The sequence below is a fragment of the Amblyomma mixtum genome, chromosome 10 (genome assembly GCF_055824585.1).
Source record: "Amblyomma mixtum isolate Tamu chromosome 10, ASM5582458v1, whole genome shotgun sequence".
In the NCBI taxonomy this organism is placed as follows: Eukaryota; Metazoa; Arthropoda; class Arachnida; order Ixodida; family Ixodidae; genus Amblyomma; species Amblyomma mixtum.
The window spans coordinates 13,033,807-13,048,992 of NC_143021.1; the positions used below are offsets into that span (position 1 = coordinate 13,033,807).

The 15,186-nt window shown below is 46.2% G+C and overlaps 1 protein-coding gene across 1 annotated transcript in view; it reads left to right on the top strand.

Annotated features, from left to right (window-relative positions):
• The window catches only part of LOC149325160 (uncharacterized), a 30,370-nt gene that overhangs the window by 3,029 nt on the left and 12,155 nt on the right, over positions 1-15,186 (top strand). Inside the window, exon 2 of the mRNA XM_089562326.1 lies at positions 11,709-11,869. Coding sequence (XP_089418452.1) covers positions 11,709-11,869 — 161 coding nt within the window. The remainder of the gene's footprint in view (positions 1-11,708; positions 11,870-15,186) is intronic.

Below are 15,186 nucleotides of genomic sequence, written 5' to 3' on the forward strand. Positions count from 1 at the left end.
GCTGCAATTTCCGGAGCCCTTGACCATACTGCGTCCCTCATAGCCTGAGTACTTTGGCACATTAAACCCCAATAAACCAATAAACGTATCGGAGGCTGCACATATCATCTACAGTCTAGCTTCTCATCAAGTCTCCCTTTTGTTTTTATGTATTCATTTTTTTCACCCACTGTTTTCGCACGACTGTGCACAACATTATTCTGCACCTGGTAAGTTCGACACGTGTCTATGTTTTCTTGTTATTTTGATGGCCCCTGATACATAGCTCTACAGCTTATGCGAATGAATGAATTCGCCTGATTTTAGTTTTTTTCATATACATCGTCGTTGGTGCAAATACTGATAACAAGATCATATAAATTTAAAAGACTGCCCGCATGTTAGTTTCTTTAAACGAAGGACACTGTTCCCCGGCCTAAACACGTGTGTGTGTGTGCGCGTGCGTGTGCGTGTGTGTGTGTGTGCTTGCGTGCGTGCGTGCGCGTGCGTGTGTGTGTGTGTGGCCTAAACACGTGTGTGTGTGTGTGTGTGTGTGTGTGTGTGCGTGCGTGTGCGTGTGCGTGCGTGCGTGTGTGTGTGTGCGCGCGCGTGCGTGTGCGTGTGTGTGTGTGTGTGATGCTGAACAGGGACCCAAGAACGAAAACAGTGATTTATTCAGCGATTTATTATTCAGTGATTTATTAAATTCAGCGCATTTTTTAGAAAGGAGACAAAAAAAACAGCGGCGTTCATACGCATCTCGCCAGCGCGCGTCGCAAAATAAGGGAGAAGGAAACCCCGGCGAGCGACTAGCCTAGTACGACGCCAAGGGAATTGCGTCAGCCATGGTGTCGAACCGTCTCGAATATCGGAAACGGTTGTACTCGATGCCAGCGGATAGTGCGCAGCCTTCCATGTGCTAAGAGATGCCCTTCCCCTCTACGCTCGCGCGTCGGTGGCGGCACCGGAGCAGAAAGACCTGGATGGAACATGAAGGCACTCCGGCTGTTTGACCAATGGGGACACGTGCCCGGCACAAGAAGGAGCAGGAGACTGTACAGCCGATACTGTGTGTATGTGCGCGCCTGCCTTGGCGCGAAGAACAGACAGACGCGGAGCAAGCCTATATAAGAAGGGCGTTGACCGCTGTCGACTAGCCCGAGGCGCCGTTTAAGCTTCATCGAAGCGGGCCCGCTCGACTCCCGCGACAACACCACTTCCCAGCCGCGGTCCAACGAGGCAGCGCGCGCCAGTCTGCGGAACGGCACTGTCGTGAACCTCGGACCTCGTTAATAACAAGATGCTCGGCAATCTGGACGACGAATTGATCAGTGCCCTAGCCAGATATCTAAATCAGGTGTGGGAGAGTGGTCAAGTACCCCAAGAGTGGAAGAGGGCTAAGATCACCCTAATCCACAAGCAGGGAAAACCACCGGGCTTAGAAAATCTCCGCTCCAATATCACTAACATCCTGCATAGGCAAACTACTAGAGAAACTCATTCAGAGGAGGCTAACGACATACACCAAAGAGAATGATGCGTGGCCGGCTGAATTGGTCGGATTCAGGCACGGCCTCTGTACGCAAGATACCATGCTCAGACTACATAACGATGTAGTCAGCGACTTGAGGAAAAAAATACGAAAGCTATTCTAGGCTTAGATCTCAAGAAAGCTTTCGACAACGTCACCCACGACGCCATTCTCGACGGGCTCGCTGAGCTAGGAGTAGGCGAAAGAACCTACAACTACATTAGATCATTCCTGCGAGGCAGGACGGCGATCATCAGCTTTCAGAGCTTAACATCGGAGCAGTTCCCGCTGGGTAACAGAGGCTCTCCTCAGGGGGCTGTGCTCTCACCCTTTTTAACATCGTAATGAGGAAGCTCCCCCGTAAGCTTGGGCATCTCGATGACTTAAAACTAAGCATCTACGCGGACGATGTGACCGTCTGGATCTGCGAAGGGAACGACTCGTACATCACATCCAGGGTCCAAGAGGCAGCAGATATAATCAGCAAACACGCAGAGGACTTAGGTCTATGCGGTTCGCCAGAAAAATTGCAGCTCCTGGTAATGACCGGCAGTAGCGGGAAGATAACTCAGATATCAAAATTAAAGTCAACAGCAACGAAGCCCCGAAAGTAGATGAAATTAGAATATTAGGTATGATTATCAACTGCAAGGGTAGTAACAAAAAAGCCTGATTAAGAAATTTAAAGACCAGGCGGAACTCGTAGTCAGAGTTTCTAAGACGTCGAAAAGAAGGAGTGGCCTCACGGAGGCTAGTAGACTAAGACTCGTACAAGCTTTTGTCACGAGCAGTATCTGCTACGCGACTCCATTCCTAAATATCAACAAGAGCGAAGAACGGGAAATAAACACCATAATTAAATGATGCACAAAGTGCACTCTAGGGCTCTCCATAACTACTTCTAACGACATTCTAGAGAAAATGGGGTTGCATAATGAGTGGAAAGAGCTGGCTGAGGCGGTCAGGATATCCCAGAGAGAGCGACTCGCAGGAACGAGGCCGAGTAGACAAATCCTCGACTGGGTAAACCTACTAGAGCCCGGGGAAGGCGAAGTGTCAGAGAAAGCATAGATTGAGATATCAGAAAGCATCTATACGTCTCGCCCATACCAAAGAGCATGCACCCCGTACACGACGAGGGAAGGAGGAAAAGCAGAGCTAGGCACCTCGCTAACAAATTGGACAAAGTCCCGCCGGGATCGGTCGCCTACATCGATGCAGCGATCAGAAAAGAAGGCGACTTAACCTCAGTCGCCCTAATAGACACCGGAATCGCCATAGGAATCGAAAGAAACCGAGATCTACCGCCGGTAGAGGCGGAGGAGATTGCAATAGCCATTGCCATTGCACGACTAGGCGTGAAGCACGTCGTCAGCGATAGCAGACCGGCGGTTAGGAATTTTAGCAATGGTAGAGTCAGCAATCGTGCTGCCAAAATTTTGAACGAGTCCTCTCTCGCTGAAAGCTAGACTATAATCTGGACGCCAGCACACGCGGATCGCGCCGGCAAGGAGGCTGCCCACATGCTCGCCCGCTCCTCGCTACCTCGGGGTGCTGCGGACGCCTCCACAACCATCGTTTATAGATCATTTTAAAAAGCTTTATAAACGGTGTCCACAACATCATCTAAAAGCAAAGAAAGTATTGGTACGTTTACGGACGTAACCGAAAATATCAAGAAAGACCGAAGGATAGATCCGCCACCGGATAGATCCCTGAGTAAAAAGGAGTCGTACGACTGGAGGAGACTCCAAGCTCGAAATTTCTTCTCGCCCCTGTGGAGGAGTTGGACGGGTGCCAGAGGGCGAAAGAGGGACAGTGCAGACTGCTCCCCGGACGCCTGCGCGCGGACCTGGAGGTGGCTGCCACGCCATAATCGGCGGAAGTAAATGTTCTTCCTCCTCCTCGTCTGCGCGTCGGACTGTCGCAGTCCCGGTGAACAAATTGTGTTTGTTTGTTGCCTCTCTCTTGTATTAGTGCACTTTCAATGCAACAATTCATCTGTATTGTAATCTATTGTAATTTGCCCCGGTTGCATTGTTTTGCTGATCACTTTGTATGTACGCGTACGAGTAATTGTGAAACCCTCAGTATCGTCTATTTGCTGTATCAACTTTGTTTTGTTTGTTAACCTTTGGCTCCGACGCATTCTCTGGATTGCGGCTGGCGAAAGTTGGGCACCAAACGACCAAACCTCTTATCACTTGGTAGCGGGTCTCTGCTGAGCTTGCCACGCTGAGGTGAGGGCGTCTCCGTTGAATCCGAGACCGCTGCGCCCTCCCCCCTCCCACGCTCTAGGGGTGTCTGGGAACGTATGCTAAAGTGCGCGAAGTGTGGACCTATATTCTGGGGTCCGCGACAGTAAGTTTGGTGCTTGTAAGCGCAGAGAACGGAGAAAGAGTCGGAAGGAGTTCACGACCTCGTCGTGTTAGCAGGGCTAGCAGCAGAGCGATACTGTGTGGTTCCGTGCTGAAGCGGTTAGTGAGGCTCACCGTGTGGAGTATCCTTTGTCTTTATTTGTTTGGTATCGAAATGTAAGCTTAAAGGAGCGAGTAGAGCTTGGCAACCAGATGGGGATGACCGGAGCCGAGCTGCGTTAATGAGTGGACCAGAAGAGAGAGGGGGCCGAAAAGAAGGAAAGCGCGACAAGCAACAGAAACAGAAAGACAAAGAGAACGGAGACGAGAGAGGAAGAGGCGGAAAGGGCTTTTCAAAGAGAGTATGCAATCCCTGAGAGAAAGCTTGCTGCAGTTCGGCGTTTGAACGACGTCACGGAGCCTGTGAAGCTTAACCCCGGAGAGGCTGGTTGGAAGACTAACGAGTCTGATTTGTTGGCAACCACGGAAAAGGTTGCAACTAGCTCCACTAGTGAGAGTGTGCTTTTGGAACAGACGGTTTTTACAACTGAAATTGAAGACAGTGAAGTGCAATCTTTTTTCATTATATTTTTTCGTTGTATGCACTGTTCCTCATTCCCCCCATTCTTTCATCAATGTTTTATTTCTGTACTAATAAGATTTTATAGAAAATGTTGGTGTTGTAGAGGGTGCACCACTTTCGTCATCAACGAGCTTTAGAAAATGACAACAGGTTTTGATTTAATATGTAACTTGTAAATAAAACTTCGCATAAGTAAAAGGAGAGGTGCCCTTCTTACGATACCGCTGTCCAGGGCTTCATTCCTTTTGAAAGCTGTAGGATGCTTAGATAGTTATGTACACCAAAATAACACATCATCATCATCAGCCTCACTGCGCATACTTAAGTAGAAAGGCCGCTCTCTTTATCTCTCCAGTTAACCTTGCCGTGTGAAATTTACGGCCAAACCATCCCCAGAAACTCTTCAATCTCATCCGCCCACCTAACTTTCTGCTGCGGACAGCTACGCTTCCCTTCCGTTGGAATTCAGTGTGTTACCCTTAATGACCATCGCTTATGTTGCTTTCGCATTACGTGCCCTGCCCAAGTCCATTTCGAGTAGGATGTCATTAACCCGCGTATAATCCCTGACCCACTCTGCCCCTCTTCTTATGTCACCGTTGTACCTACTACGATTTTTCTTTCCCTAACGCGCTGCGCTGTCTTTAAGTTGAACCCCTTTCGTTGGCCTCCACGTTTCTGCCTTATTGAAAGTACCGCTAAGACACAGATGTTATGTACTTTCATACTGCGAGATAAAGGTGAACTGAGAGAACCTGAAAAATGTGCTCACCACGTTATTGTTTTTCTAGTTCTCACTCTCGTGATTCGCATCTGCGGTCCCTACCTGCCCTAAGTAGATAAATTTTTTGACCACTTCCACCACCTCGGTAGCAACTGTAAACGCCTGTTCCCTTGCTAGACTGTTGAACATTACTTTGGTTTCTGCATAATAATATTTAGGCCCACCGTTGTTCTGTGCCTGTCTGACGCATTGACCATGCTTTGCGGTTCATCGCTTAAGTGACTTAGCAAGCCAGTTTCATCAGCGAACACACACTAACCATTCATTAACTCTTATCACCAACTCTTACCAATCTAGGCCACTGAATACCTCGAGTAAACAGGTGGTGAATACAATTGACGAGATCGCGTTTTCCTGCCTGACATCCTTTCTTACTGGAATTTTATTGCTGAATTTATGAAGAAGTATATAGCTTAATATACATAGTACACTTAATGTATAAACTTAGTATGCACGCTTGCGCGAGAATTGGCTGAGGCCTACCATATTAGTAAAAGCGGTAGTTCATGTTTCAGTATACCATCTTTGGCAATATATGACAAAGATTTTTCCGTTTTAGATAAATCCCATAAGAGGTGAGTCATCTGTGCCGTTCCTATGTGCTTTTCCCGGGTATTTGGCTTGAACGTGGCATCGATGATTATCCACTATTTTTCTTGTACCTCTATGATGCCAGGGTGAGCGCATAGTTTGAAGTCTGTTTCATTTTTAATCTCACCTTTAGGACTCTCCCATGTACAATTCCTGTTTCCTCGTTTCTGGAAGAAGGTATTCGTGACCCGCAAATTATTTCTTTCTGCGAACTCCACCAATAATTCTACACTGCTATTCCTAGAACCTGTGCCATAGTCGCCTACTGGCTGGTCTCTAGCATACCTATTCCCTACCTTGGCATTGATTTCCCCCATGAGTACAGTCGAGTGCCATCAAGGCTTAGAAGGCACTGTTTTTTTTTTCTGAGAGAGACTGCCTAGATTAACAGATTATGGCTGTGTTTCCCGTTCCTTCTCTCTTCGCTCTTTACTCCCCTCATTTCCTTCCCCCGTGCAGGGGGAAGGGAATGAGGGGAACCTTTCTGGTTAACATCCCTGTCTTTCCCCTCTCTCTGCAACTATCTCTATCTAGCATTTTTTTCAGGACATTTATACCTGCTGTATAGCGCGTGGAACTGTTGTTGATTTCAAATCTTTATTCTTTTTTTTAATTTTGCTTTGCGAATTGCACGAAATTAGATGGCAAAATTTAGAGGTCTTCACCTCAGAGAGGGTATGAAATATAAGTGAAGCTCTTTTAACTGTGCTATAGAAGTTATACACTACAATAATACAATACAGTTTATTCGCCACTTTTTCATACACATATGTCTGCTGGCCAGCCTAAGCACATAGCGCTTGTTGGCTGACGTGGGAGTTGGTGGATATATCATCAGTAAATTTGTTATGCAAAGCAGTGATCAGATAGGAGGATTCTCTCCTGCTCGTCAAAAAAAGTGAACAAAAAGAAAAATGTCAGTAATCCATAATAAACACACCTAAGAAGGCAAGACACACGAGGTATACAAAAATGGGCTGTTCCCATCTGCAAAGCCACAAAGAATGTAATTCTTGCATTGCTGCTAAGCGCCACTTCCTAATGCTTTCCACTATTGTTTTCCTTTGTTCAATATTGCACAGGTCGTCATTAAGTTCTCTGAATAGCGTGGAGACATAACATTTACTTGTTTTTTCCGTACTTTGTGAAAACTCTTGGCTTAATGTATTTTTCTGTTAAGGCGAAAGCCCTGAATGCCTCATCGTTGTCGACAGAAGGTTTTTAGCTCAGGTGTCACGCCTTTCGGTCGGTCGAAATGGTTATGACGTCAGAGTGCGCGGAAGTAACGAGGTCACCTACGGGTGCCTGACACCCACTTTCGGAGCACACGATGGCTAATAAACAGTGGTCCGCTCCGACAGGGACGCAAGGCATCCGTGGGTGACCACAATACATGCCTCATTACTGCGAATAGAGCCATGGATACAACCGAACTCATCGAAGCAGAGAGAGAGTCGTGCTAAAGAAGCAGTCAAAGTCGCCAGTCAAAGTGTGTAGTTGTAACGTGTAGTCAGAGTGCGTAGTTCGCAAACGCTGCGCACTCCGGCGCAGCGGCTGTGACGCCATGGTACTGGCTGCCACGGTAACGTTGCATGCGTAGGACTGTTTTTGCAGGCACCGCGAAATGTGCTCCTCCAAGGCTAGTCTAGCTTTTGCTACAAAAGCGTGAAAAGAAATACTCCTGCTGAGGAAATTTATTTCCAGAAAAAAGATATGCACGAAGCTTGCATTATTGTTGCGAAAGCAACGCTACGCTAGTCACCGAGCCGTTTCGCGGAGCTCTGGAAATGCAAAGAAGCGCATGCGCGAGGTGTGGGTGACGTCACAAGGCGCACAGCCGGCCACCGGGGCCGCCGCCGCGCGCTCTTCATCGCCTCGTGAACAGTCTCCGCCTCACTCTCCCTCTATGATGCCTAGTAGCAACTGCGCATCGCCATCTGCGTGGTTTGTGGTGTATATAAAATTGGCAGTGGCTCTGCTATGCCGGTCAGGGGAGGCTGCAGCCTTCGGGCTGCGGCCACTTATCTGTTTTTTCAACCAGCGTCTGCCTCGGCGGATGCGGTTGGTGCGATGAGCGTCTCTACTCTTTCCTTTCCTCTTATCTTTTAACTCTGTTCTATCTGCGCCTGGCAGCGGTGGTGGCTCGGTTTGAGCCAGTCGGCAGGCCCGTGCACTTTTCATTTTCATCCTTCCCTCAGTCGCAACCACCAACCTAGCTCTGCTATGCCAGTAAAGTATCCGACTTTATTTTTTTTTTGCGAACACCTGATGGATATGAAACAAGCGCGCTTGCACCAGCCGACGTTGAACCTTCGTGCGATGTACGAATATTTTCCGGCCTACCGATAGCGTCAGTCGCTGGGACGCAGCGTTTGAGTGAGGCAGTGCGCAGTGCTCTCGTCGGTTTTTTGTTACAAGGAAAATGGCGGAGCGACAGGAGCAACGCTACTGCATCAAATTTTGCCAGAAACCGGATGATAACCGAGTGGAAACTGCTCGGAATATTCAGAGCGGCTTTCGGTGAAGGTGCTATGAGCAGCACACAAATTAAACAGTGGTTCAATTGATTTAAAGGTGGCCGCACATCGGCGGAGAGCGAGCCACACTCCAGTCGGCCATCAACATGCCGAAATGACCAGGTCATTGCCGAAGTGAACGCTGTGGTGATGCGGGACCGTCGTGTGACTATACGAGAAACTGTGGAAGAGGTGGACATCAGCAATTTTCCTGCACATTCCATTATTCCCGAAGATTTGGCCATGGAGAGAGTTGCGGCGAAATTCGTGCCGAAGCTGCTCAAGGCGGAGCAAAAGCAGCTGCGGGTTGAAGTCTCGCAGGACATGCTAGATTCCACAAACAGTGACCCCGACTTCATAAACACCATAATCACTGGTGACGAGTCTTGAGTGGGTACGACCCGGAAACCAAATCCCAGTCGTCACAGTGGAAGCATTTCATGTCACCGAGACAAAAGAAGGCCCGCCAAGTGCGCAGCAATGTAAAAGTGATGCTGACAGCTTTCTTTGATGCCCTCTGTGTGGCACACCACGAGTACACACCCTACAGAGTCAGGTATTGACCAAAGAGTACTACAGGGGCATCCTCCGTCGCCTACGTGGTGCTGTGCGGCGCAAGAGACCGGAGTTGAGGTCAACAGGAAATTGGCGCATCCATCACGACAATGCTCCTGCACATTTCTCGCACTTGATTCAGGCTTTTTTGGTGAAAAACCAGACTACTGTAGTTCAACAGACTCCTAAATCTCGTGATATGCCCCCTGCGACTTCTGGCTGTTTCCCAAAGTCAAGAGGACATTGAAAGGAGCGCGATTTCAGACAAGAGAGGACATTATGGCTGCAACGACCGCTGAGCTAAACTCCATTCCGAAAGAGGCCTTTTCGGAATACTTTCAACAATGGCAGCACCGCTGGGAGAAGTGTGTGGAGTCCCAAGGAGACTACTTTGTAGGTGATTAGGTTTCCAACGCTCCAGTTAAGCCAGTTTTTTTTCTTAGGCCAATGGTCGGATACTTTTCTAACAGACCTCGTACAGTCGGGGACAAAAGTCTCCGGACCACGTGTTCCTCTAACGAAGCCGATAACTCTGCTATTAGTCGGCGGCTGGAGACCACACTTGTGGAGGTAAAAGTTAATTTTTTCCTCTTTCATCTCTACAAGTGCGGTCTCCAGCCGCTGTCTGATAGTAGAGCTATAAGCTTCGTTTGAGGAACACGTGGTCCGGAGACTTTTGTCCCCGACTGTACTTAGCGTGAGGTGAGGGCGGTGTCCACATCTCGATGGACAGCTGAGCTATAGGGAAGGCGCATAACTGCCCTCTCTGAACAGTGGACACCCCAACCATGCTTTAAGCTAAGTAGCGGTAGTGAGAGGTGTGCGCTGCATCCGTTGGCATTGGCAACGTTGTGCCAGAAACGCGGCGCTGAAGCCGCAGGCTGTGGGCGTTCTTTGTGTTCATTGGCGTTGGCCACATTTTACACTCCGGTCATTGTAAGGAAAGAAAGTGCTCATAATGGCTCCCTGGGTCAGTGGATGCCTGAATCGTACTTATAGGTAAATGGGATGATGAGACAGAGATTTGAGCTGCAGGCATTGACAAGGCTGTGCCAGAAACGCGCCGCTGAAGCCATAGGCCATCGGTGTTCATTGTGTTCATTGGCGTTGGCGTTGTCAACGTTTTACACTCCGATCATTTGAAGGAAAGGAAGGCGAGGGCGGCAGTGACGTCACTTGCTCCTCGTGCATGCGTAGTATGGTCGTGCAAGAGCACGCGAAACGGAGACATTGCGGGCAATGTAGCCCACGCAACAATATATGGCAACGCGCAGATGTTGCTTTCGCAATCCTCGAGCTTTAACCCGAGGTAAACTGCAGGCAATTTTTATACCATTTGCAAACTGTCCCGATATATTCTTCGCAACATGAATATTATATCATAAGCACGCATTATAAGTATCTTGCAAGATTTTTTTATGCCCTGCAAGTCAAAGGAGACCCTTCTACAAGGCTTACAGATGTTGCTTTGAAAGACCGATCTATCTAACTTCTCCCTTAGGACAAATACAAATACAAGTAACTCGTTGTCAAGTAACAAGTAACAGACAAATACAAGTAACTCGTTGTCAAGTAACAAGTAACAGACAAATACAAGTAACTCGTTGTCTGAAACAAGAATAAAAACCCGAAAGTTCTTTTTTTTTCAAAGGGACAATGAAGGGTTAGTAAAAAAATGAGCACATAATGAGCGAAACCGTCGTACTCGGGCGAGAACTTAGACCTCCACCGGGACATGCTGCCGAGGCTTCAGTTACCGCAGTACATTAGGGGATATCACATTTCTGCGGCTCAAAACTTAGGACAGCGGATATTAACAAAGACGAATGGTCTGAGTGGAAAGCTCTTACCTCATGTTGCCATGCTCGTGGCATACTGGTGTCGTCATGCTCCTGGCATGCTCGTGGCTCCTACCACATTTCTGGCTAAATAATTTTTCTGCATACAGTTGCAACTCCTGTAAGCTAAACGAGATGCGCTACACTTGCAGCAAGGACATGGCAACAATTAATATATTTATTAATGCATACTTATTCAAACCAGAATACCTGGACAGAACATACAAATATCTTTTTCTCAGTAAGCCAAATATTTGTTTTGTATTATTTTGAGTATTGAGGAATTATTTTTCCTAGTCCTTTTCAGTAAATCTTAAATCAGTACGTACATGTGTTTGCATAATAAGCTATATGAAGCTATATACACTTAAAGTTTATTAGTTCACTGAAACCTTCAGAGTTAGCCAAGAAACATCCTGTGCGCCAAGGTTCGAAACATTTATAGAAAAGAATAAAAGTCTAGAACTAACAAGAATAACTGTACCCACTGGACATAAATTAGAAACCTTCACTAAAATGTTTTTGTTATTCCCAAAGAAAGCTGGCACATATAGCGATGAGAGTAGAAACAGGGTCTTCGTAGATCCGATGTATTTCCTACAGCAGGGTTATCATCCAAAATACTAATAATGGTGATGAAGGTTCAGAGTAAATAATGTACGGAGAGAATATACAAGATATGAAATCTGGCGTTTTCTTACAACTGCCATCTAAAGTCCTCTTGGTGCCATGCATTCTTGTGACAGTGTATCTCGTTTTTTTTTAATGGGAATTACATGAGAAGCTAAGCGCGTTGTCGTCACAAGAGAAAGAGAGTAACTATGTTCTTGGCTATACGAGGCACGGTGGAGTTGGAGAGCAAGTTTAATATCCAAAGGAAGTCAGCGATACACAAGGACAATCTCTGCAGCTTGCACTAATAAGGCAGGCAGATAATACTGCTTCTAAATGTCGTCCACTCAACTTGACTGCAGATGATTGGATACTTCCGCAACATGACGGCCATCTACGCTTCGGCTCCTCCTGACGGTCAAAGTGCGCCGCACTGTTTGCACGGTGTCCTCACGCAGTACCAACCGGACGGCGGCAACGTTACTTACGTGTGGACCCTGAGAGATAGCAACGGTACCGAAAGGTAACATCTTGTTGTGTGCGCTGTCTGCTCATTTCGCATTCAGCGCAGTGAGTTCTGCTTACTACTGGAAAAATTTTCATTCCGATCAAATGTCACATCCTGCGCTACCAAGGTACACGAGCGCACATCACGGTCGGCCGTAATTCATATAATTGCACGCAGCTGTTTTTGCGATGTAGCCAATTCTCTCTGACCTATTCAAGACGATCATTCTGAAAATGTGGGCACTGGTTTCTGGCTTTAAGCTTGAAATGCTCAGCCACTGCTCTCGTGCCATAGTCAGTGTAGACGTTTCAAATCAGCTTTGTGACAAATTTGTAATGGGCTAAAATGAATTATCAGAATCTCTATGTCTAGGTGTTCGATTCCGCTTCTTGATTCCACATAACGTCGTAAATAATTTTTTTTGCGACGCTTCAGAAATATAAAATACCTAGCGAGAGTAAGCTGAGATCCAAGATGACTGCAAATTTCTCGTGCGATATCGGCAGAACCAAAGCAATCTTTCAGATAGTCGCCATGTACGAAGACACCATCACGCTGTTTAACAGCATATTTTTCATCTCGGGCCCTGCAAAGTATTGTTGTAAATAAAAAACAACTGAAATTTAAAGTACTATTTTACTGTGACACGAACCGAGAGGTCTAGTTGCTTGCTCAGGGCATCGCGTTCTCATTTCCTTGCAGCAAATCTCTTACACAGAATGCTGAAACCGCTTATTCACACTGTTTTGTCTACCTCTGAACTCAACTTGCACTAACGAGTACCGCTCTCAAAAACACCGCTATCTATGACCTTGGTATGCAGTGTGCGGTGGTCAGATGTTCAAGCGCGTTATTTTCACGTTGATTTCCATTGCGCTTAGAGTACAAGAAAAAAATTACGCTATCAATTTTCGATTGATGAACGCCATAAATTAAAAACAAAAATATTCACCTATGGTTTCCCTGGTTTCCTGTCTGCTGAAAAGCTTGAATATAGCGTGGTTCTTGATGCCATGGGTAGCTTAAGCGGGTTCTCGCAGAGCTTCTACTCACTGTGGAACACGTACTACGTCCGCCGCTAAAGACTAGGGTGGTGCAGGTGGTCACTTTGAAGGCTTGGTTACAGGCAACGTAGATACCACCGTAAGTATAGAAGATTTGAATGCCACCGACATAGTTGAGTTCGTCTAGAGGAAATTCTGAGGTAATGGATATGGATCCAACAGGCGTCATGCCGTTGTTTTTTCTTCATCAAGTATATTTAAGCCGGATTGATGAACAACACAACAAATTAAAAAGATCCACAGCTCTTTCCCTCGTTTCGGTGGCTGTTGCCTCACTTCATGAATATGTCATAACGAGCCCCTAATTACCTAACCCTTTCCTGCATAACAGCTTAAAGGTGGCCTCAGTTATGACAGTGTTGATACCATAGGAATCATGAGCGAGTTCTCGCCTACCTTTCACGCTGACCATTCATTCACGTTCCACGTGACACTCGCGGTGGTTTCAGGAACGACGCCAACCGCTACGAGTGTGGAGCCGCCGATAATTGCGAAGGTGAGGTTACTAGGAACAACGTATGCCCCGCAAAGTAGGAGTTGTTGGCAGCTGCCGCCGTCGTTCAGTACATTGAGCACCGTACACAAAATTTGAAAGTCGTGTTTTCGGATCCGAGCAGCGCCATGTGGTTGTTTTCTCTTTTGCTGTCTAATAACTTGTAGTTACCCGTAGTAAAAAAATTACACTGTCATTTTCTGATTAATTAAAACTTCAAATTGAAAAAGAATTCCGATGTTTTTCCTAGTATCAGTGGCTGTTGGCTGAATTCATTTGAAGAATTCTGATAACACTTTTTCTTCTCCAGTTAGTTTTCAAGCTCTGCAAGCGCCGGGCAAAAAAACCAAGGTTACCGCACTGCAGGAACGCATGCGTGCTGTTTAATGTTTTGATCTCACGCGTACACAAGGAACATCTCAAGGGGTGTGGTCGCTAAGAAACTTTTATGCAGTTGTTTCGCTACGCCCCTTGTAAGCTCCTAGTGACGACACGATGTATACGACGCTTGTGTTTATTACCATCGCTAAAAGCCGTAATTTTACGCTCTGCAAGAAACAAACTGATTAAAACATTTTCCTCGATTCCTAGGCGAAATTCTACACCCTCACTGTTACTCTCATAGAACTCATCCCGTGCCTTTCGTCGGAAGCGTTACGAAAACTGTGGGTTGTGGGTTATAAAGAAAACGCCTGAAACACGCAAGTCTAACAACTAATGTATTAGTGTGCAATTTTTTAGTAATATATGAATTGGAAGTTTCTTTGCTGCGGAATCCACATACTTAAGAGGGCATTGAGGAACAAGTAGATAAAACTAATTCTCTCAAATATAATTGCGAAAAGCGTGAATGAGATTAAGCGCAGTTAATACAGGAATACAATGGTAAGCAGACTTTACAAATGCACAGTCAAATATTGCGCCTTGTGGTCCTTTATAACACTCCATCTGACAGATACCCGACTGCCTAATCGGTGTTCTGCGCGAAAACGCTTCTAAAGTTATCAATATTACTCAACGGCGTTTTTTTTGTGAAAAACGCGTACACAACCGTCACTTTGCCCTTCAAATTGATAATTTCAATTTCTTCCCAACTGACATTATTAAATAAAGAAACTTTATGATAGCTTTTTGAAGTGTATTTTTTCAGCAGTGTGCGAGTATTACCTTTTCAAAAGGGAATCGCATGCAGCATGATTGATTAAGAGTACAGTTGGTAAACACGAAATCCATTATGAATAAATTTCAATATAACCGATTCGAATACGAATCGGACATTTTTACCTGTAGTCACTGGGGGTGCAAGGACTTTTAGAAACTTAATAAATTGGGCGAAACAGCACAGAGCTACAGACTGTCTTGCAGTACGGCACTATAACGTATTGAGATAAAGCTATAAATCTCAAAACAAGCAACGTCGATCTTAGCTAAGTGGTACGCAACACGATGACAGTACATTACCTCTATAACTTACAAGCTGTGCGTATAAGGAAATTACTTCTCACTACTGTTCACTGCAGCGAATCATCTAGCTCTGCATATCAGTAGATTAGAGGGGCGGGAATTACGTTACAGCCATGACCTCCAAGATCGGGCTTCAAAACAGGGTTTGTTTAGCTTGCCTGACCCCTGCCGTGTCACCTAAACTAAACACCTTATATGATTCTTATGCACGCCAGGACTTGATTGGACAGCTGAACCCTGGGCGTCTTTTCCAATAGTGGCCGCTAACTGTGCGGCACCGAAGTTGAACTTTTAGTGAAACATCCTTCGAT